Below are 21224 nucleotides of genomic sequence, written 5' to 3' on the forward strand. Positions count from 1 at the left end.
CAGGCTGGTACGAAATCGCCTTTATTCACAAACACAGTGACCCAGTTCACGAAGGAGGCAGAACTACCTCCGTGTTAGCAGAATGGATGATGGCTTCTTTTCCCACCTCCAGCCATACAGCTCTGCGCTCTGGACTTTCTCCATCCCTAGGATGAGCCCCCAGTTAGATGGGTCAATTTACCGGCTCCAGCCTGCTCTCACAGAAAGGGTCTACGAGGTCCAGTGACTGAAGAGGCGAGACCCAGGGTGGCGCAGATTCCCTGGGTCTCTGCAAGGCCAGTGCAGGCAAATGCCTACCCTGGTACCCCATTCTCAATGCCTCTCCAGTAAGGCCCCCTAAGAGATACCCCAAAAGAACTCTCAGGAATCACATTGAGAGTGCTCCACCCCCAAACCTGTACACAGGGGAAGCTGAGGTTTGGAGGGTGACCTCTGGCCAGGGCCACAGGATGGGCCAGGGGCCAGGACAGAGCCCCAGTCCCTGCCTGCCAAAGCAGAAGCCATCGCTGAGGGTGTAAAACCAGTCTTCTGAGGGCCGATGGCTGAGGGACTGGGAGGGTCTAGCCTAAGACTCCACAGTAACCCAGGACAGGCAGGGAGGGCTGTAGAGGCGACCCTCCTCCCTTAGCAGACCAGGAGCCTGCCTTCAGGATTCATCCTCCTCCTCCTAACTTGGGAGGGTCTCCATTCTGGTCCCTGACCCACACATCCATAATCTTCCCCAACCTTGCAGAACTTTTGATGTCTTGACAGAGGTGGACTCCTGGAGTACAACCTTGAACCAACCACACTAACTTAGCCCCCCGCCCCAGGGAGGAAGGGCACAGGTGGACGCCAGTGGGTCCCCATCCAAGAGAGGCCCGTCCCCCTCGTGGGAGGCCTCCAGCCTGGAGTTCCACCTAGGGGTTAGCAGGACTGCCTGTGAGCCTTGTGTCTGGGCCTGCAGAAGATTCTGAGTGGCTACCCTACCGCCCCTCACCTGGCAACCCCCCAACAGTAGAATTTTAGGAGCTCCCGGGTTGGAATTAACCCACAAACAAAACTCACAAACCAAATAAATAAATAAATAAAAATGAGGAAAAGGGCTGTCCATAGCCCAGGAGACCCCCCCCACCCTACTGAGGGCCCCTGTTCCTCCTGGGCACACAATGCAAGATCAGCCCAGGCCGGCACTGAGATGAGGGAGGACAGGCCTTAGGGGTGGTTGTGGACCTGCTCTTTGGGACCCTGACAACAGAAAGGCCCACCTCAGCCTATCCTGAAGGGCACCCTAGGCAGCGGCACCGGTGAGATGATTGGTGCAAATTATGGCAAGGAGAGGCCCTGAACACGGTAGGTCAGCCCAAGGTCAAGGTCAAGGACCTGGAGTCTTGTACGGCCTGTCTGTTTCCCCACTCTGGGTAAGGAGAGAGACAGGACATACAGTCTGTAGCTGCCCAGGGTGGGAGGAGTCCACTGGCCTCCCAAGCTGCCCAGGGAAGGCTACATGTTCGCTCTCTCCAAGGCACCACACGGGCTGCACAACTTTAGAAATCTGCCTAGACAGTGAGGGGGCAACAGGCTGAGACTCCGCTTCGGCCCCCTGCAGAACCCGGGTAGAGAGGGAGACTGCGGGGGTAGCCTTCTCCCCTCCCCTCCACTCATTAGGTGCTATCTGTGCCCTCACCTCCCTGCCTCAGACCCTGTCAGCCCAAACCTTCAGGGACCTTGGTTTCCCATGTTTAATGGAAAAAGAGGAAGAGTTTTCAAAACGTGGAAGAGAAGGGACCCTGTTGGCTTCGCCCTTAGCTGGTGCTGGGCTGGAGTCTGCGGAAGTGCTGGGGGGTGCAGGTGGGCTCCGCAGTGGGCTAGGAACTGCGGTAGGTCTTGATGATGTCCTTGATGGGGCGACGGCAGATGGGGCAGCAGGCGTGCAGGGCCTTCTTGAGGCGCAGGCCGCAGGAATAGCAGAGGCACATGTGACCACACGTGTAGATGACTGTGTCCACCGCGTGTTCGTAGCAAATGGTGCACTCATCACTCCACTGGCCCATACCTGGGGTCACTGGCGACTCGGGCAGGCTCACGGGTGAGTTGGGGGCTGTCCCTGAGAGCAAAAGCATCCATCAAAATGGGATGTGACCCAGCCCGGCCCAGGCCCTATGAGAAAGGGCTCCGGGGCTCATGTCTTCCTGCAGGATGGAGAGCCACCTGTAGACACTGACAACCCACCTTCCTGCCCAAGGACGAAACAGCTCCAGCAGCCCAGCTCTGGCCGCACAGCCCCAGATCAGGACCAGAGGGGCAGTGACAGAAAAGGGGAAAAAGAGAACCTCCCAAGTCTTTTAAGGCATGGCCCTCCTGCACTAACTGTGTGCATTTTCAGAAGTCCCCTGGAGGACCAGGCTCCGTGGCTCCTACACTCACATACCACATGCAACAACCCACCACCACTACACATGCACACACAAAATTTAAAATAAGTCTTAAAAAAGATGTAAAAAAAAGAGTCACAGTGACACGTCTGTGGTGGTTTGAACAGGCGTGGTTCCCATAGCCTCGTGTGTCAATGCTTGGTCCATAGGGAGTGGCACTATTAGGAGGTGTTGCCTTGTTGGAGGAAGTGTGTCACTGCGGATGTGGGCCTCGAGGTCTTATAACCTCAAGTCAGGCCAGTGTGACAGTTTTTCCTTCTGCTCCCTACAGATCAAAACGTAGGTAGGATTCTCAGCTCCTTCTCCACACCATGTCTGCCTGCAGGCTGCCATGCCCACCACAGCGATGATGATGGACTAAACCTTTGACATTTAAAGCCTGTCCAGGTGTCTCTTAACAGCAATAGAAACCCTAGCTCAGACATCTGAAGAGATGAGGCAGCAGTTAAGAGGGTTTGCTGATCTTCCAGAGGACCTGTGACTCTCTGCACCCTCGTCAGCTAGCTCGAAGCAGCCTGCTGCCTGTAACTCCAGTTCTGGGGGCATCCAGTATGTCTTCTTACCTCAGTAGGCACTGCAGGCACACACACACACACACACACACACCACACACACACACACACTCAAAATAAAAGGTAATTGAAAGTAACTTAAGTCCCCTGGTGAGAGCTGCCCGTCCCAGCCCTGACAAAGGCTGTGCTCTCCCTCTCTGAATGTGTAAGGAGGGAAGCATCGACCCAACCACAGGACCTCGGTACTCACCGCCCGCAGAGCCACCCAGAGGCCCAGAACTGCAGGTGCTGGGCAGGGGGTCAGAGAGGCGGCTGCCCAGGGCACTGGGCGAGGTTGGAGTGGAGGCAGGTGAGCAAGAGAGAGATGGGCCTCCCCGTTCAGCCATGATGGTGGAGCCTGAGAAAGGGGGATGGGCCAGAGTACCATTAGCTTAATGGAGAAAGCTTCAGTCCCCACCCCCACAGAGGGCTCCCACGCCTGCCCATAGGACAGCTGCAGGCTCGGGGCAGGACCCCATAGGCTGGCTCAACTCCGCCCTGGCTGTGTCCTCACCAATAGATCTGAAGGTGGCAGACCTCACCCACAATTCCCAATCCAAATTCTGCCTAGTGTGGTAGCCCCTGCCACTCCTCCTAGGTGCCTTTGGCCTTCAGAGAATAAAGTCCCTGTCCCTGTCCCTGCCTCTTCTGCCTCCTGTCAGAGTCCTGCTCTCCCTACCACAGTGTCTAGGAACCACCCATTTTCTCTATACCGCCACCCTGGTCCTACAACCTTCCTTCCCTCTCTGCCATCCTTCTAAGGTCCTTCCCAGATGCACAGATGACCCTGGAGACACAGCCTTGGGGAGCCTCTTGAGGCTGTCCTCAAACCTCAGTCCCTGGGCAGCCATGGCTACCCTAAACACAACCTCATGGTCATTGACTAGCCATACCCAGCCACACAGCCTGAAGTCCTGCCGTTTTTGCCTGAGAATTCAGCTCCATTCTCTAGCAGAACCATGAGCTCGCTAAGAACAAGAAGTCTCACTGCCTGTGATTCCCACAGGCCCTAAAGAATGTTCTGTGCACAGCAGGTGCACTGTTTCTGTAACTCCCTTAATAGCGCTATTGTTTCTAAGACTGATGAGTGGATGTTCCTAGGGGGGGTCTCTTCCCGCTCCTTTCTCCCTTCTCTCCTCACGCTAGAGACTGAACCTAGGGCTTCACTCATGTTAGGAAAGCATTCTACCGTTGACCAATGTCCCAATGCCCTTACCTAGCTTTTTATTTTAAAATAGGCTCTCACTATGTGGCCTGGGCTGGCCTTGGACTTGCTGGGCAGACCTGGCAAACCTCGAACATCTGGGCCTCCTGCCTTAGCCTCTCAAATAGCTGGGGTCAGAGACCCAGCTCATACAGTTTCTCTTACTACATTAGTTATTTTAAATGATCATCTCTTTTCAGAAATGCATACCTATTTACTTTTCCTGCCCTACTGCATTGGCTAGCATTTTCAGAACAATGTCTAGAAAGCAACCCTGATACAGTTGTCGTCAGTGAAAATAGTTTTGATCCACCAGTGAACATAAAGAAAGCTGTAGTTTGTGTGCATGTGGATAAAGGAAACAGCCCCGAGTTATCAGCTTACGGGGGACTTCCACTAAGCCAAGCATTTGCTGTAAGGGGAACGATTCCTCTTCATATGCTGCTACTGGCTTTGTTTTTCCTTTGGGAGTCAGTCAGGATTCCCCAGCAACACTCTGCCGGCTGACATGCCCAATTCTCCAAACAGCTCAGGAACTATGAATAGACACTGGGTTCTGGGTAGCATTTCCTGACATCCACCTTGACCCACTTACCACCTGGGACAGAAAGGGTCCTGAGTTCTGTTTTAATTCCCTTTTGTCCCAGTCTCATAAGCCCCTTCCGATGACAGACCTCTACTGGAAAACGACTTAGCTGTTACTAGGTGATGTTGATGCAAGAGTGTACCTTGCCTCTGTGTGCTTTCCTGTAGTACAATTAATAAAACCCAGAGACAGATGTTGGGGTTCAAGATGAAGAACAGAGAGGCAAAGCAGACAGCCAGTAGCTCTCACCTCCACCAAGGCTGAAATGGAGATCCCGTCTTCCCTGTGACTGGAAACTGAATCTCCCGAGAGACCCTTTGCTTCTTCCTTATAGACCTCTCTAGTGCTGGGATTAAAGTTGGGAGCTCTGTTTCTCTTTTAGACTGATTCACGATAGTGTGGCTCAGCATTGTCTTGGACTCACAGAGATCCATCTGCCTCTGTCTCCTGAGTCCTGGGATTAAAGGTGTGCACCACCACTGCCTGGATTCTATGGCTGTGGCTAGCTTTGCATTCTGATCCCCAGGCAAGCTTTATTAAATCATAGACAGTATATCACCACACTTTCCATTCCCTGAGAAGCCGTTAGTGGAGCCAATTATCTCTCACCTCGGCTCAGATTGTGTGTGTCTGGGTATGTGCGCACGCGCGGTTCCCAATCCAATTTCATTTTAATAAATGAATTCTCACTCTGGACTGATTCCTCCTGCTTCCTGGTTGATTGTGTTCCGTCTAACCCGGTTTCATCTCCGCCCTTCCTGATTTATCTTTCTTCAGCTCTAACTCCTTGGCACTCTGGCCTCTTTCCTTTGCATAGCTTTTCTATCTGTTTCTCAGCATCCCTTCCTTTGGTCTCTGCAAGAGCTGCAATTCTGCACTGATTTTGTCTCATTTCACAAACTCTCCAGTCACAGTCTGAACAGCACCACGTAAACACAAGCCCTGGGCTACGCCGCCCCTCACAGAAGGCTGAGCTTGGAAAGCAGCTGAGGCATGCACATCTGCACACACTACCAGCCCTATCAAGCTGCCTGGGTTGAGCCATGGGGTTGAGAGGCCCAGAGCTCTCCAACCTTGGCTAAAGATACGTTAAATGAAAATATAAATCAGCTGGGCATGGTGGTGCACACCTTTAATACTAATCCTCAGGAGGCAGAGTTGGATCTCTGTGAGTTTAAAGCCAACCAAGTCTACAGGACAGTCAGGGCTATGTCGTGACCCTGTCTCAAAAACAACACCACCAAAATCAGACACACAGACTTAGGATCCCTGGAGGGAGGATTCAAAGATCTGCACTTTACAGTGAGGTTAGTGAGAGATATCTGGGTGTGGGTGACACCATCCAAAGGGCTGGTTCCCCACCATGAACAGCAGGAAGAGAAATGGCGCTGACAGCAGATGGACGCCATGTGACCGCCCTCACAATCCCCCCATTCCTCCCCCACTATGACAGGCTGCTCCCTCAACCATGAGCCAAATCAAACTCATCTTCCCCTGGGTTGCCTTCTTGTCAGGCACCTGGTCACAGTAAGGGACACATCCCTCAGAACAAGCCAGAGAATACGGCTTAACACAAGCCACATCCTTTCAAACTGCCTCTTCTAAACAGTCTGCGTGCTGCAACCTCATGCCCGAAGGCTACCTGCTCCCGGATTCCCCTACTCTGACATAGGTGTTGCCCTAGAAGACACCAACTTTTCTGGTGCTGTTTTTCTGTTTTTAAGACAGTTTGCTAAAATCTCTGGTTGAGCTGACACTCAAATATGCTAACTCAAGTTAGCCTCGAATTTGCAGAGATTCTCCTACCTCTGCCTCCTAAATGCTGGGGTTGGAGGCAAGGACCACCACAACCAGCCAACCTGATTTTCATTAAGACTCAACAGCAGCCCGGAGGAAACTAAGTCTCAATTCACTGCTGGTAGAAACTCCCTTCCCCGATTTTTCACTGAGGCGTTTGGATCTGGCCAGGTTGCCTGTCTGTTGAGATGTGAGTTGATCTCTTTCCCAGCCATCGGTGGACCAGCAGCTTCCACCCCAGCCAGAACTCACCTAGGGTGACTGTCTAGCTGCTAGCCCTAGCAAGGCCACCTTGAACTGGGCACTCACCGAGGATGCGGACCTGCGTGATGGCGCCATGCAGGCTGAAGAGCATCCAGAGGGGCTGGGAGACGTCCACGCAGAGCTGCATGCCGGCCGGGGCGCCGTTGTGACTCAGGTGTAATTCTCCTTCGGCGTTGACCACAAGGCCCAGGATGTCGCCGCTGTGCAGAGGCCCGGGCACGCGGCACACCGCCCAGAACTCCTTGCGGTCCACTAGGGCCTCGGGGCTGAAGGGCAGGTCGGCCGGCCGCAGCGTGCCAGGGTCGCACGTGGTGACCCCAAAGGACAGCGCGCCGGCTCGCGCACCGCCCGATCGCGTGACTTTGATGAAGATGGTCTCGGCCACTCGCACCGGCCGGCTGGTGAAGACGAGCGCGCGCTCGTCGCGCCCGTGCTCCAGGCGCGCCACCGTCTGCTCGTCCAGTATGCGGACGTGCGAGCCGGCGCGCAGCGCGTGGAAGCGCAGGTCGCCGTCGAGCTGCGCCGGCAGCGCGCGGCTGTGCTGCGAGTTGAGCGAGTTCTGCGGAATCGGGCAGCCAGCGGGCGGTGCTCCATCGTCGCCGTCGGTTCCCGGCACGTTGAGGTCGCACAGGCTCACGGACAGGCGCGCCTCGTCCGCCTCGCACCGCAGGGACGGCCGCCGCAGCGCGGTGAAGGAGCGCGGCCGCAGGCAGTCCGGCAGCACCAGCTCGCTGTCTGAGGCGGGCAGGGCGACAGACGGGGCGATCGTCACCTTCCCACAGCGGTGACTGCGCGCCACCGACACTAAGGATGCTACTGCTCGCTAGGGCGCAAAGTCGGAAAGCAAAGGGGGCACGGGAATGTACCCTTTAAACAAAGGCATGTCCCTGAAGACACCGACTTCACGGCCATCTGGTTGCTTCTAAATGCTTCCCGGCTGGCAACGCTTTCTCTTACTGTCTGCAGAACTTTAAGTGTACTAATTCTTTTTTTTAAAGATTTTATTTTATTATGATACAGTATTTTGTCCACATGTCTGCCTGCAAGCCAGAAGAGGGCACTAGATCTCATTTCAGATGGTTGTAAACCACCATGTGGTTACTGGGAATTGAACTCAGGACCTCTGGAAGAGCAGCCAGTGCTCTTAACCCGCTGAGCCATCTCTCCAGCCCCCTAATTCTTATACGGTATGAGGAGGGTGTCTTATTTTTCTGAGAGCCTCGAACTCAGTGTGTGTCACAGTACCCACTAAGACAGGCTGACTTCCTCTACTCCCAGCCCCTCCATGGAAGAAAAAGTTTCCTAAGTTCTAATACCTAGGACTTCCCTATTTTATGTTTAACATCTAGAATGACGCCAGAAGTCAGTCTTAGGTGTTGTTTTTCAGGCACCGTCCATGTTTGTTTGTTTGTTTTAGAGGTCTCTTTCTCTTCTCTCCTCTCTCCTCTCCCCCCTCTCCTCTCTCCTCTTCCCTTCCCCATCCCTCCCTCCCTTTCTTTCTCCCTCCCTCCCTCCCTCTCCTCTCTCCCTCCCTCCCTCCCTCCCTCCCTCCCTCCCTCCCTCCCTCCCTCCCTCCCTCCCTCCCTCCCTCCCTCCCTCCCTCCCTCCCTCTCTCTCTCTCTCTCTCTCTCTCTCTCTCTCTCTTTCTCTCTGGCCTGGAACTGTCCAAGTGGTCTAGGCTAGCTAGCTAGGGAGGCTGGGCATCCCCAGCAGTGTGATTATAAACACACCACTACATCCCACCTTTAAAAGACAACAAACTCAGGTCCTCGTGGGTTTTGCCTGCCAAGCTATCTCTGCAGTCCTCAGAGTGGCTTTCAGACAAACAATAGCCATTTGTACTATTGACACTGTGGCACTCTAGGTCAAAAGGGACCCTCTCTCCCAGTTTCTTTGCATGAAGAGTGACATTTAAGCCAATACTTACCCTTTGAGGTTATCATGTCACATAAAGACATTAATGTGAAGGGAAGTTAAAGTCATCCAAGAAATAAAGACTTTTGAGGGCTTTGCTGAGCTGCAAACATCTCGCTAATCCAGACAGCTAACACAAGCTTCATTTTGAAGATGATACACTCCAGCAAAGAGAAACACACCACTCTGCCTGTTAGCCAGCCACCCAGAGAAAAAACATTCCCCATATTTGGACTGTGGCATGTCAGAGTCTTTTTAATGGATTTTAGTTTTTTTGTTAATGCAAAAATTGAGTTCTGCTCTATAAATACCAATAATGTTTAAACTCTGTGAATAGTAAGTCACTTTGGAAATATGATAACGTTGGCCCATCTCAGAACTTCTGGGCATCCATGAAGTGTATCACACCCTTCCATGTGCTTGGACTTCGGGCTCAAATTCCTGCTGTACACATTTCCTTTTTCACAACCACTTTTTTTTTCACATACTGTGTCCCAAACACCTCCTTTTCATGCCAACAGTTGCTTCTAGCCGTAGTCTTTTAATGGGTTTGCTATGCCCCTGCTCTGTGTAACTTACGGTGACCGCAACGACATACGCTGGGGGTGACCCCCTGAATGCTATCCCTAAAACAGCCGGTGGGCACATCCCACTGTAAATACAGCTCGGGGGTGTTGGGTGACAGCCACTGAGTGAGTAGACTCAATATTGGCAAGGTCTGTCTATCCCCCAATGCCACACTCTTTTTGTTGTTGTTGTAGTTTGTTTGGTTTGGGTTTTTTTTTTCAAGACAGGGTTTGTCTGTGTAGCATTGGCTGTCCTGGGACTCAGTCTAGACCAGGCTGGTCTCAAACTCACAGAGACCTGCCTGCCCCTTGCGTATTTGGACTAAAGGTGTGCTCGACCACTACCCAGCATCACATTCATGTTAGATGGAACCCCTTCTACAGAGTTGACATCCCCAAATCGGACTGACACCACTGTAAGCCACACTATGGTCTATGCCTTCCCAGGAGCCCGTGTGCCTAGGTAGCTGGGGAGCCCAAGTTGTCCATCAAAGCCTGGAAGACTAAGCCAACAAGAAGAACAGAGGCCATAGTCCTCTGTTCCACTGAGGATGGAGGAGCCACTAAAGCCCCTCTCCTTCCCTCTCCCAGAAGCTGCTATCTGGACTCAGGAAGGTTAGGTGCTGCCATTCCTCTTAAGTCTCAGGCTGCTCCAAAAGCCTCCTGGGCCCTGGCTGCTTGGGGTTTCCCAGAAATGCCTTGGCAAGGAGGAGGGAGTCAACCAGAAAACTTGATTATTCCAGGGAATTGACTCTGACAACGATGGCAATGGCTTGGAGGCTGGGGCTGTGCAGAGGCAGAGGTGAGGAGAACCGGGTAGACAGGAAGGAAGAGGTCAAGGGAGGGAGACAGGGTGGGGAGTGCCTGAGCCCTGGAGAAACAGTCTCTGCTTCCTGGTCCCTCAGGGGTTCCAGTACTGGGGACTCTAGGGAGTTGGGAGAAGAGAGGAGAGGAGAACGTTAACAAGAGGGATCAGTGGTTCAGAGACGCCAGCCCACGACCTATAGGAAAGATCCCACACAGGCTAACCCTCAGGAAAGCCTGAGTCCTGGAGCTGAGCAGGCCGTGCTATATATCACAGCCACACAGGTCAAAGTTGTGAACACTAATTAAGGAAGTCGTTCAGTAAGCAAGGAAGGACTTTGTCCTCAGGAGTTGGGTTTCTCTTAAACTGAATTCTTCATCTCTGTATCTAATGCACCACGCCTCTTGAGCTCTGAGCCTGTAGTGAAGATGCATCTGCCACCTCTCTCTCCACAATGAAGACAGCAGACACACCTCCCACCACTTAGAGAGCGAACAGACCCAGACAGTACTCCGGGTGTGTCCTGAAAAGGCTCAGAGTGACTATCATCTCCAAAAATGCGTACATCCTTCTCCAAATAACACAACCTAAGGATACCTTGGGTATCGGTTGGTTGGTTTTTATAACTAAAACCCATACACTGGTAGGCAGTCTACTGATAGGAACATAGTTGAGTATAGTGAATTTAAAGTCATCAGCCTGGGTTCAAATCCTGACTCGACCTTGGACAAGTGGCTTAACTTCACGGGGCCTTTCTTCGGCTGTGAGAAATGTAACTGACTTATAGAAATCCGTATTCTGAGGCTCACCTTGGAAGGATGCTGCAGGGATGTGATGGAATAAGACCCACTGGGTACTTGGTAAGGTACCTGGCACATGAGATCACCTGTCAGTGTAAGCCACTGTTTCCATGTCACCGTGGGTTCTAGGGCTCTCTGGACCAGGGGTTAAATGTTGCACCTGGTACTTAGCTGAGTGCGCCTAGCATGTGACGGTGCGCCTAGAGTATGGAGTCAGATACCTGCCTCGACCAGCTCTGGCAGAGCCTCTGTGGCCCAGACGATCCAGATGTTAGCATTTTGGGGTGGGGCATGGCCTAGCGGTACAAGGCTCTGGGTTCAAGCCCCAGCACCACGCGCCCACACAAACGCATTGTCCCTGCTGTCTGTAGACATATAAGTCACAGTGGGCACCCAGGCAATGCTCTTTGAATGGCATTACCGACTGCAAACCCAGGAGAAGCAGCTCAATGTGTAGATTAGAGAAGGAGGACGGAGAGAGGGAGGCAGACAGGGTAGGGAGTGGACTTAGGGGAAGCCTTGCTGAGCTGGGAGCTGGGACTCAGCAGCAGCTGGGAGTGGCCAGACCCCTCAGCCCAAGAATGTCTTCCCCCTTCCTCCCTGGCACTCAGCAGCAGCAGCTGTAGGTGGCCAGCAGGCTCCAAATAACTGTCCTCACGGCGGGTCAGCTGTGCAAGGCCCAGAAATAACTGCAACACTAGACACCCAGCACATGGCAGAGCCAAAGGGCCCCTGAGTGAGCTAACATGGAGGCAGACACAGCTGTGTCCAGCCCCCAAATCCAGAGAACACCTGGGACTCTCCCGGGATGAGGGTAACCTGAACCCACAACCAGGGGTTGGTCCCACATTTGGAAGCAACAAGTTATGTGATCAGCTGTCCTCTCAGGAGGGTCGGTGATGGAGACAGAGGTGGCATGGGATTTGAAAGGAGCTGCTCAGCCATTGTGATCCGTGCCCATTTGGTGGCTGCCAATTCTGGAGCCTGGCAGTGGTTCTGGACCAGAGCAGGAGGGCGAGGCTGTTACTACCCTTGCGTACTAACCCACAGGCAGAAGAGAGGTCAGACCTGGGTCCTGGGAATCAGCAGACAGCTAGTTTAGGCTCAGAGGCAGGAAGAATCCAAGTAGTTACAAGAGTCTTAGCATCTCATACTGGGTAGGAACTCAAAGAAAGCGAGGGACCAGGCAACCCACATACCCTTGCCAACTTCTCACTCAGCCTTGCCTTGAATGCCCCAGGGGAAAGCTCCCCACCTCAGAAAGCTTCCTAGCCGCTGTAAAAATAACTTTCCTTGGGTGAGGCACATAGCTCACTTGGTAGGGTGCTTGCCCAGAATACACAAAGACCCGGGTTTGATATTCAACACCTAACCAGCCAGGCACCCATGGTATACATCTGTAATCCTAGAACTGCGGAGATTCGGGCAGAAGCATCAGAAGTTCAAGGCCATCCATCCTCAACTAAATAATGAAGCTTAGTCAGTCCAGGCTCCACGAAACTTGGTTTTGAAAAGCTTTCCTGGTTTGGATTCTTTTTTTGTTTTGCTTTTCGAGACAGGGTTTCTTTGTATTGTTTTGGAGGCTGTCCTGGAACTCTCTCTCTGTAGACCAGGCTGGCCTCGAACTCATAGAGATCCGCCAGCCTCTGCCTCCTGAGTGCTGGGATTAAAGGCATGCACCACCAACGCCTAGCCCTGGTTTGGGTTCATGTGTGGCAGATTATTCCTAGGGCTCCCTTGTAGGCTCCAAGGGACGCATACAGACTTCCTCCTACACTCCCTGAATCTCTTCTTTGGGATAACTGTCGCCTTTAGAATAAAGCTCTCTAACCCAAGCTGAGATGCTCATCTTGTTTTGGAGAGGGTCAGGGAAGGACTAGCCTAGGCAGCAGAACAGACGGCCAGTGAAAGGCACATTCATTGCAATATTGCTGGCAAGTTCCTGCTGGTGATGAGAGCCAGGGCCAGCTCTCACCTGCAACACCCAGCCTTGCAACACATAGCTAGAGGCACAGGGTGACCAAGGCTCAGTCTTGGCACTGGCCTAGGGCCTCTTCTGAAGCTTGGCCACCACCGCCAGCCCAGACTCTTGTTTGTTTGGATTCTCACATCCTCGGCACTGGGTAATCTTTTAGCATAGGGTTGCAGCAGCCAGCCCCCGTTTGGAAGGTGCTGCCAGCACATTTACTGTCTCCGTAAACATCCTCCTGCTGGTCTGCATCTGACCCAGACAGGAGAAGGAGCCTCAGAGGCAGCACACAGCTCAGATGGACAAACCCTCTGGGCCGTACCCTGAAAACCACACTGGCCTCCACCCTTTCCCTTTAAACTCAGCTACGGGCAGCCCAGGAGAAACAAACATGGTTTCTGAGGCCACTGAGGGAAGTGTAGAATGTTCTAGAATCACTTGAAGTCAGACTCCTTGATAGAATTGTAGAGCCAGGGGCTCCCAGAGTCATTCGATGCAGTGGCTCTCAAACTTTTGTTTGTTTTTGGTTGGTTGTTGACTTTGGTTGTGTGCTTTTAGTTTTTGAGACAGGATTCTGTATCCCAGGCTGACCTAGAACTCACAGTGATCCTCCTACCTCTGCCTTCTGATGGCTAGGATGACAGGTGTGAACTACCACACCCACCTCAAGTGTTCATTTTTAAAGTAGGGATATCTTTGTTCTAGTACCATCAAACATTGTGGTTGAAGTCTGGCAGGTGGCCCCATGCCCATCGCCTCTGCATTTCACTGTCTCAGAGATGTCCTGGGGAGCCCCAGGGTTCCAAAGAACCCCACTGGAAACTCACGGTTCTCATTCCAGATCTTAGACGGCATGGTTTTCCTTCATGTCAGAAGACATGCATGGAGTTTTCTATTTGGTGATGGTGGCCATGGCAAATATTGCAAATTTGGCAAACCAGGTATTCTTTTTTAACCTAAAGACAAGACCAGTTCTCACATTGTGAGCTTTCCTGCATCTGGGAGCCTCTGAAGACACCGATGAGTTAAGTGGGGCATGGATAATTATGCCCAAGAGATGCTGGGACTGCCCACAGCTCGAAGCAACTGAATCAGGTCTTGATCTGGTGTCTCTCTCTGCTTCTGAAATGAGGGCCTGGCACCCAGTTCTGCAGGACTCAGCTCCTCCCTCTCCTTGGGTCCCACTAGGACCCTCTCACCCCTGCAGGTCTTACCAAGGCTCCTAGAACTACACCTGGAGCCTGTGAGACACTAGGTGGCAATGTGGCATTGCTTTTTCTGTAGGTGAAAGGCAGTTCAGGTTGGGCAGTCCCATGGATGCAATCACATGCTGCTGCCCAAGCTAGTCTGCTCTAGGCCAGAAGAGCCAGATAAAGCTCTTGAGAATCTGGGGAGAACATCGGACAGTCAAACCTGCCCTCTATATGGAATCAGATACCCTGGGACCCCATTACCTCATTCTTGGCCCAACACTGCAGGAGCTCTGGTAGCCTCCTCTGTTCAGCATGAGTGGATGATCCTGCCCTGAGCTCTCATGCACCCTGTTCTAGACAAACAGGTCCTCAGTGACTGCCTGGGGGTGGGCACTCAGACTTCAGAGGGGCTCACAACTAGAGAAGCTGGAAGGCAATACAGGCTAGGCTCCTGGTTCAAACAAGCCACGACCAGATGTATGACCTTGGGCAAGTCATTAGACCTCTCTGGAGAAAAACACATAATAACCCTTTCCTTGTGTACAGAAGATGCATGCCACCTTAGGAAACAGGACACTGTACCATGCAACCTACTTAGCCCTGCACAGACCCCAGGTGTTCAGGGGAGGGTGTGTCACCTGTGTAACGGAAGGTGGGAAGGAAACTCAGGTAGAGGAGGGTTTGGTGCCTGGGCCTTGACACAATTGACAAGTAGTCATGGGTTAATACTTAAGACAGAACTAGCCAATGAGAAGCCCTAGGACATTGGCCAACAGCATTGTAACTAATAGTCTCTGTGTGTTATTTGGGGTTGACGTGGCTCTGGGACCAGGCTGGTGGGAAGAATCTTGTTAAATATGGTGTCCAATGTTGGTTGCATGAATTTCCACATAGAATGACAAAAGCTTAAAAGGGATTTTTAGAAATCAAAGAACGGAGATAAGCTTCTTGGTGACAGCATTTTCTCAGGTGGGCTCTGTTTTCCTAGAGACTTGTGCGGTAAACTTTCACCCGCCATGTTGGAAAGCCAGCAGCTAAAACAGTCACTGCTTTAATTCTAGCAACGTTGTTTAGCAGATAAAAGACACGTGGCCAGAAAAACAAAGATTTACAGTAAAGTCAGATTCAGATGAAGTAAAACCTCTAAAAGGTTTATAGTGTGTTTAAAAATATATGTAGGCTTGGGAGAGAAAAAGAAACAGGATAGTGGTAAAAGAAATAGAGAAGCTGGGCGTTGGTGGCGCATGCCTTTAATCCCAGCACTCAGGAGGCAGAGGCAGGCGGATCTCTGTGAGTTCGAGGCCAGCCTCGTGTACAAAGAGGGTTCAAGGGCAGCCAAAGTACACAGAGAAACCCTGTCTCAAAAAAGTAAAAAATAAAATTAAAATAGAGTGATAAAAAGCCACATAAAGACGGAAAATACACAGAGTTTGGATACTGTGTGCTATTGTGTTGTCTTCGAATTGTTTCACTGCTGAGGAAGGAGCAACAGCTGCTAAAAGACATTTGATTATCAATGCTGCTGGATTAATCCAACTTATAGATTTTGAAAATGCTTTGACTTCTAAATTTAAATTTAAGGATGGGTTACTTGGAAAAAGAATTTCTGCTTTTGTTTCCACAGAAAATGAAATGCTGTGGGTTCCTTCCAGACTAATATCGTTTGATGTAGCAAGACCCCCTGAAACAGGCCTTGTCTCAAGGGGCTGAGGCGGTTCTCCATGCAGGGCTGCAAAGCTGGGCCACTGCCTTGGATAAGCAGTCCTCTCGGAATCTGGCTCAAAGCCACCTGAGTCTTCATGCAGGAGAGGCTTTCCACCCAGACCTGGAAGTACGCTTTGGGAAGAGGGGTAGGAGGGCATGAACCCGTGCAAGTCCCCACTCCCAGCCCCCAGAGACTCTGCCAAACCACTCTGATGTGGCACCAGGTCTGCTCACACTGACCTCATCCTCATGTCCATTGGTTGAGGGATCCAAATTGCAGACCCTCCCTGCCCCACCCTGGGCCTGGTACCGCCCTCCCCACAGTTTCTCCTATTAAATACCCAGACAGCATAGGGACCACTGCAGCATTGAACTCAAAGAGCTGTGTGTGTGTGTGTGTGTGTGTGCGTGCGTGCGCGTGCGTGTGTACCCAGTTGTGAGCAACCCTTGAGGCCACAAGCTGCCCGCTGCCTTTCTTCCAGAACGAACTTCCCCACCAGTGTCCACTGGCTAAACTGTTCTTCAGCCTCACAGAAGTCCTCCTGGATTGTCCCCAGCGGCACCTACAGTTGGACGCTTCAGGTCACACTCAAGTGTGGAATGAGATTTGGGCCACTTCATAGCTTTGATATGGCAAATCCCTTGGTGCAAGACCCAGCAGGGTTAGGAGCCGCGTTTTCAATTCTCCCATCACTCTCCCTTCTCTGCGGAGAGCCCAGGTCACGGCAGGCACCGCACAATGACCAGGACACCTTGTGAGTGGAGTCTGTGCTCACCAGCATTTTGCAAGATCATAGTTGCTCTCTCTACCTTTTTTTCTTTGGGGGACACAGTCTCGGGTAGTCCAGGCTGGCCTTGAACTCACAATCCTCCTGCCTCAACTTCCTAAATGCTGAGATTACAGGCCTGTGTTCCACACCAAGTTGAGAAGCAGGAAGACCACAAGAAACTGGGATAGAAGTTTATCTGTTCGGAGTATTAATCACCCCATAAAACTTGTGTTTATTTGGTTGCTGGCAGGCTTCTCTTCCTGGAGGCACCAGGCTGTTATTCTTGGAGATGCCATCCCAGGTCCAGGCCGGGGCACCCACAGGAAAGAGGATGAGCTACCGAGCTCCAGGACATGGGGAAGTGACCTGGAAGCCTGGAATCGGCCTGCTGTTTGAGGGTGGGCTGCAGTGAGAGGGTTAAGAGCCCAGCCTCTAGACTGTCCGTTCTTCAGGGACACACAGCCCCTCCATTTATGGCTGGCTCGAATACCGAATGTGAGCATACCTGCTACACTCAGAGTACCAAGAACCTGAGTATACTTGTGTGCTGACGGCTGGACAGGTCAGGGGTGGGGGCTCCACCCACATGATGGAGGGGCCAGGGGAACCTGGAGGAAGTTCCTAAAGGTCAAATAATCTTTGGGGGTTAGTCAACCCAGGAGTGACTGGCCTATTTTCAGAGCCACCAAGAAAGGGAACAACTTTCTTCAGAGAGAGCTGCTAAGAGGGGGACAACAAAAGATTCAAATGTGCTGGGCATGGTGGCCTGGGATCTCAGCACTCGGTCAGAGTAAGGCCAGGGCCGCCTTTGAGACCCCTGAGGGATCCAGGCCTTTGCCCCTACCTCTGTTTCTTCCCACCTATCTTCTCCCCCAGCCTCCTCCCCATCTCTATCCCTTCCCCCTCTGCCTCTCTTGAGTTTTACACACCCACAAATTAGTTTAGGAGGACCAAAATGAGGAACTATGTTAATCTGCTAATTGACTTTAGGGGCCATAATCCCTGTTTGGAAATGCCAGGGACTCTGGTGACTTACGCCAGGACAGCAGTCACAGGCCTCAGCAGAGTAGCCTGCAGCAGATCCAAGGGCAACTGAGCTGCTCTAAGCAAACCCATGTATAGTCACAGAAGGGGTGTGGGTCACCCTGGGTTGGACAGCCCGGGCTCCAGCGCCCGCATGAGGCCCTGCTGATTCATCTCCAGCTTCCACCCCTACCTGTCCTGAAGGTTGGAGCCCCCAAGTCACAGTCTCCCCTCATTCCCACCTGTCCAGTCCAGTCTCCTACAGTGTATAAGGCCCTCTTGAGCCTCCTCTTACAAGAAGTCTCTCCAGATTCTACCGCCACAGACCTGAGCCCCCCCCCTTTGACTTCCCGGCTCCTTTTATGCGTAAACCTGCCGGAGGCCATGGGAAAGGCACGGCTTTCTCATGGGACTCTTGGTTCAGAGCCAGCTCGAGCACATCCCTACATGGGCAGGGCAGGCCTTCTCGGTCTTCTCCTGCGAGGGTTCAGTGAGCTAACGATGGAAGCGTCCCAGCGGATGTAAGGGATGCTATGACCACAGAGGTTAGCGATTTACAACTCCCTCCAGGTTGGTGACTGAGTCCTGGCCTCTCCTCTGCCTCCCTCACTGCCCAGTGAGCCCAGCGCTGTCTGACTGGCTCCTTCAGCCCCGCCCACCTGTTCTTTTCTTCAGCTAACATTTCCCAGAGCTCCCTTTCAGTCAGACTCCACTCTCCCGTCCCGTGTTACAACTGAAACCCAGCAAGGCTTGCAAAGTTGGATATGGTCGTCTCCTCTCGAGCGGGGGTTCTCAGCCTTCCTAATGCTGCCACCCTCTTGGTCCCTGGGGTCATGGTGACCCCAACCATAAAAAGCATGTTTGCTGCTATGTTGTAGCTGCAATTTTGCTACTGTGAATCCTAATGTAATGTCCGTGTTTTCTTATGTTCCTAAATGACCCCTGTGAAAGGGTCATTCCATACCCCAAAGGGGTCGTGATTGACAGGGAGGCAGTGCGGGAAGGACCTGGGTCCCTTCCTCAATGGAACTCCTGTCCTATGGGCAAGCAAACATGAGGATGGACTGAGGCTCCCAGAGACCACAGAACTGTGGTGGGAACAGGACAGAGAGGAAAATTCTAACCAGAGGCCTCGGGGAGGAGGCGGCTTCCAAGGTGGGCCTTGGAGACTGAGAGGAAAGGCACTCTTGGCCAGAGCTGGTGGCCCAGGCTTGTAACCTCAGCTACTTGGGAGGCTGAGGCAGGAACATGCAAGTCCACAGGCAGCCTGGGCAACCCAGTGAGACCCTGTCGCAGAACAAAGAGTTCAAAGCTCCCATTCAGTGGTGGAACACTGACCTAGCTTGCTGGAGGCCAGCTCTTAGTCCTGGAGAGGAGGGAGGAGTATTCTTTGCTTAGGGAGGACTAAGAGTGTTGCTCCCACCCCTTCACCCCTCACACAACAGGATGGTGACCTTCTCCAGAGCAGGAAGTCACTCATTCCCTGCCCTTCACCATGTGGCAGGGGCCGGGGTAAGACACAGACACTTTTCAGAGCAGACGGTTGGGGCTGGGCTGGGCTTTGGAGTTCTACTGCCTTTCAGAATGAGACCCAGAGGACACCGGTCAGCAGGAAGGGGCCCTGTGAACTGTGAGTTAGTTCACAGCTTCAGGCCGCCCACAGTACACGTGGGTCCACTCCCTGGCACAGGCACCCTTGCGCTGGCCCAGGATCCAGCTCAGGTCTGTCTCTGTAGCTAAGGCACACGATTTCTGGCAGGTAGAGTCCCTTAGGTGCACCCAGTCCATAGAGGAAGTGGGGGAGACTGTCCAGACAGTCCAGATATACTTCTTCAGTAGCTGTCTCCAGGAATAGCCTGTTTGGGGGCTCTCATCATGTCAGCGTGAATACAGGAACACTTTTATTGACTTGAAAAACAGAAAGTTCCCTAACTGCTAGTTAACAAAAACAGCCTCCTGGTGTTTGGTTCTGGCCATTACTCATGTCTTTTTTTTTTTTTTTTTTACTTTCCTTTTTTTTTTCTCAAGTCAAAGTGCTCTGAAAACAGTCACAATTTCTAGGCTTAGAAGGCAGAAAGGAAAACGGAAACGGGTTTTGAACCCCCCACCTCCTTTGTGGCATTCCTCCCTGCAGAGAGAGGGAGTGACGGGATGGGACAGAGGTGGCCTGTGTTGGCTAGACATGTCTCTGACACCTAGGACAGTGCAGCTACCCTGCTCTGCCTCCTTAACTCCCCCCAGGACCTGTCTTCCAGAACTCTCCCCCCAGGACCTGTCTTCCGGATGAGGGAGCTGTTTGGCCAGGCTCTGTTTGTATGTAGAGTTCCCGTCTGCAAGCACACACTTGATTACACATGCACTCGGGTTTCAAGCTGGGAAGAAAGGCTGGGCTATACTTGCCTCCATCACCAGCTTCCTGTGTGACCCTATGCAGTCTGAGGTCTCTGGCGGCCCTGGCAGATGCCATGGCTGGGAAGCCTGCGCCTTGGCAAACCAGGTTCAGTTCATCTTCTGATGTTTCCCCCAGTAGCTCCTATGGGATGTCTGTCCTTCCCCTTCCCATGCAAGGCCTAAGTTGGGCTGAGGCTGGCTCCTCCTGCTCCCCTCTCCCATTCCCTTAGCCTCCTTGCAGAAAGCCCCAGGGTAAGGATGGAGCCCAGGTGGCAGTACAGCTGTAGGCCAGGGTTTTGGGCTGGGTAGACCCAGTATGGAGAACTGGCTACACCACCCATTCATGAAGAACTTAACATCCCTGAATATGAGTCTCCTCAAATAGTCTCAGGGTGGCTGAGACTATGGTCACTGAAAGCAACATTAACCTCGCCAGGGCTGCAATTTCTGGTTGTGGAAGTTGTACCCAACTGAGTGAGGGCCTGGGGGGTGGGATCATGGGGTAATGATCTTGCTAAGCTTCACTTGCTAAAGTTGGGGCCAGGAGGGGGAAACTGCAGTTCTTAGGAAAGTCCTGGAATTGTTCCTGGACCCCTTAGCCTCTATGCAGCCCCCATGACTCGTGGGAATGAAGGCCAGTCCCAGCACTTGAACTCTTAGGGGTTATGCCCCAAAGCTAACGAAACAGAGGGGTGGCACTCACCTAGCAGCTGGACACCCCGCGTGAGGCCGTAGACATCCACCAGGGCCCAGAGTGGGTCAGCTGTTCGGACCCCATTGAAGAAAAGCATGGCAGCCGAGTCATTGATGCGGTAGAAGACACGGCCCTTCTTGTCCACCCAGAAGGCAATGATGTTGCCCTCGTTGGCAAACTCCTCAGGCAAAGCTTTGGCCCAGAAGCCACTCTGAGACACCAGGTCCGGGCAGGCGTACTTGGGCAGCGAGTCGGGGTGGATGCGGGAAGGGTCCTTGCTGGTGAAGCCAAGTCGCAGGGCTCCACTCCAGCAACATTGCTTCTTGGTGATCTGGCCACAGGGAGTGAGAACCCTCAGCCTCTCCCTCTTGGTCAGGTGGCCAAGGGGAAGGGGGTGGGCTCACTATAGACCACCCTCAGCCAACTCTTAGGAGTGTCTGACAGGTAGGAAATTCAATGTGCGGCTCATTCCCTCCCACCCCCCCACCCCAGGGGCCCTTCCTATAGGTTAGTGAAGGCCACTCCCACTGAGTCTTGGTACCCAGGGAGGCCGGGAAAGGAGTCGGGATGAGAGAAGAG

General features: G+C 52.6%; 1 protein-coding gene across 1 annotated transcript in view; it reads right to left on the bottom strand.

The window, feature by feature from the left end:
* Window positions 1-5: 5 nt before the first annotated feature.
* The window catches only part of Neurl1 (neuralized E3 ubiquitin protein ligase 1), a 79628-nt gene continuing 58409 nt past the window's right edge, over window positions 6-21224 (bottom strand). Inside the window, 4 exon segments of the mRNA XM_040743346.1 lie at window positions 6-2086; window positions 3177-3323; window positions 6862-7551; window positions 20655-20976. Coding sequence (XP_040599280.1) covers window positions 1848-2086; window positions 3177-3323; window positions 6862-7551; window positions 20655-20976 — 1398 coding nt within the window. The 3' untranslated portion in view covers window positions 6-1847.

The sequence above is a fragment of the Mesocricetus auratus genome, unplaced genomic scaffold, assembly GCF_017639785.1.
Source record: "Mesocricetus auratus isolate SY011 unplaced genomic scaffold, BCM_Maur_2.0 Super-Scaffold_4256, whole genome shotgun sequence".
In the NCBI taxonomy this organism is placed as follows: domain Eukaryota; kingdom Metazoa; phylum Chordata; class Mammalia; order Rodentia; family Cricetidae; genus Mesocricetus; species Mesocricetus auratus.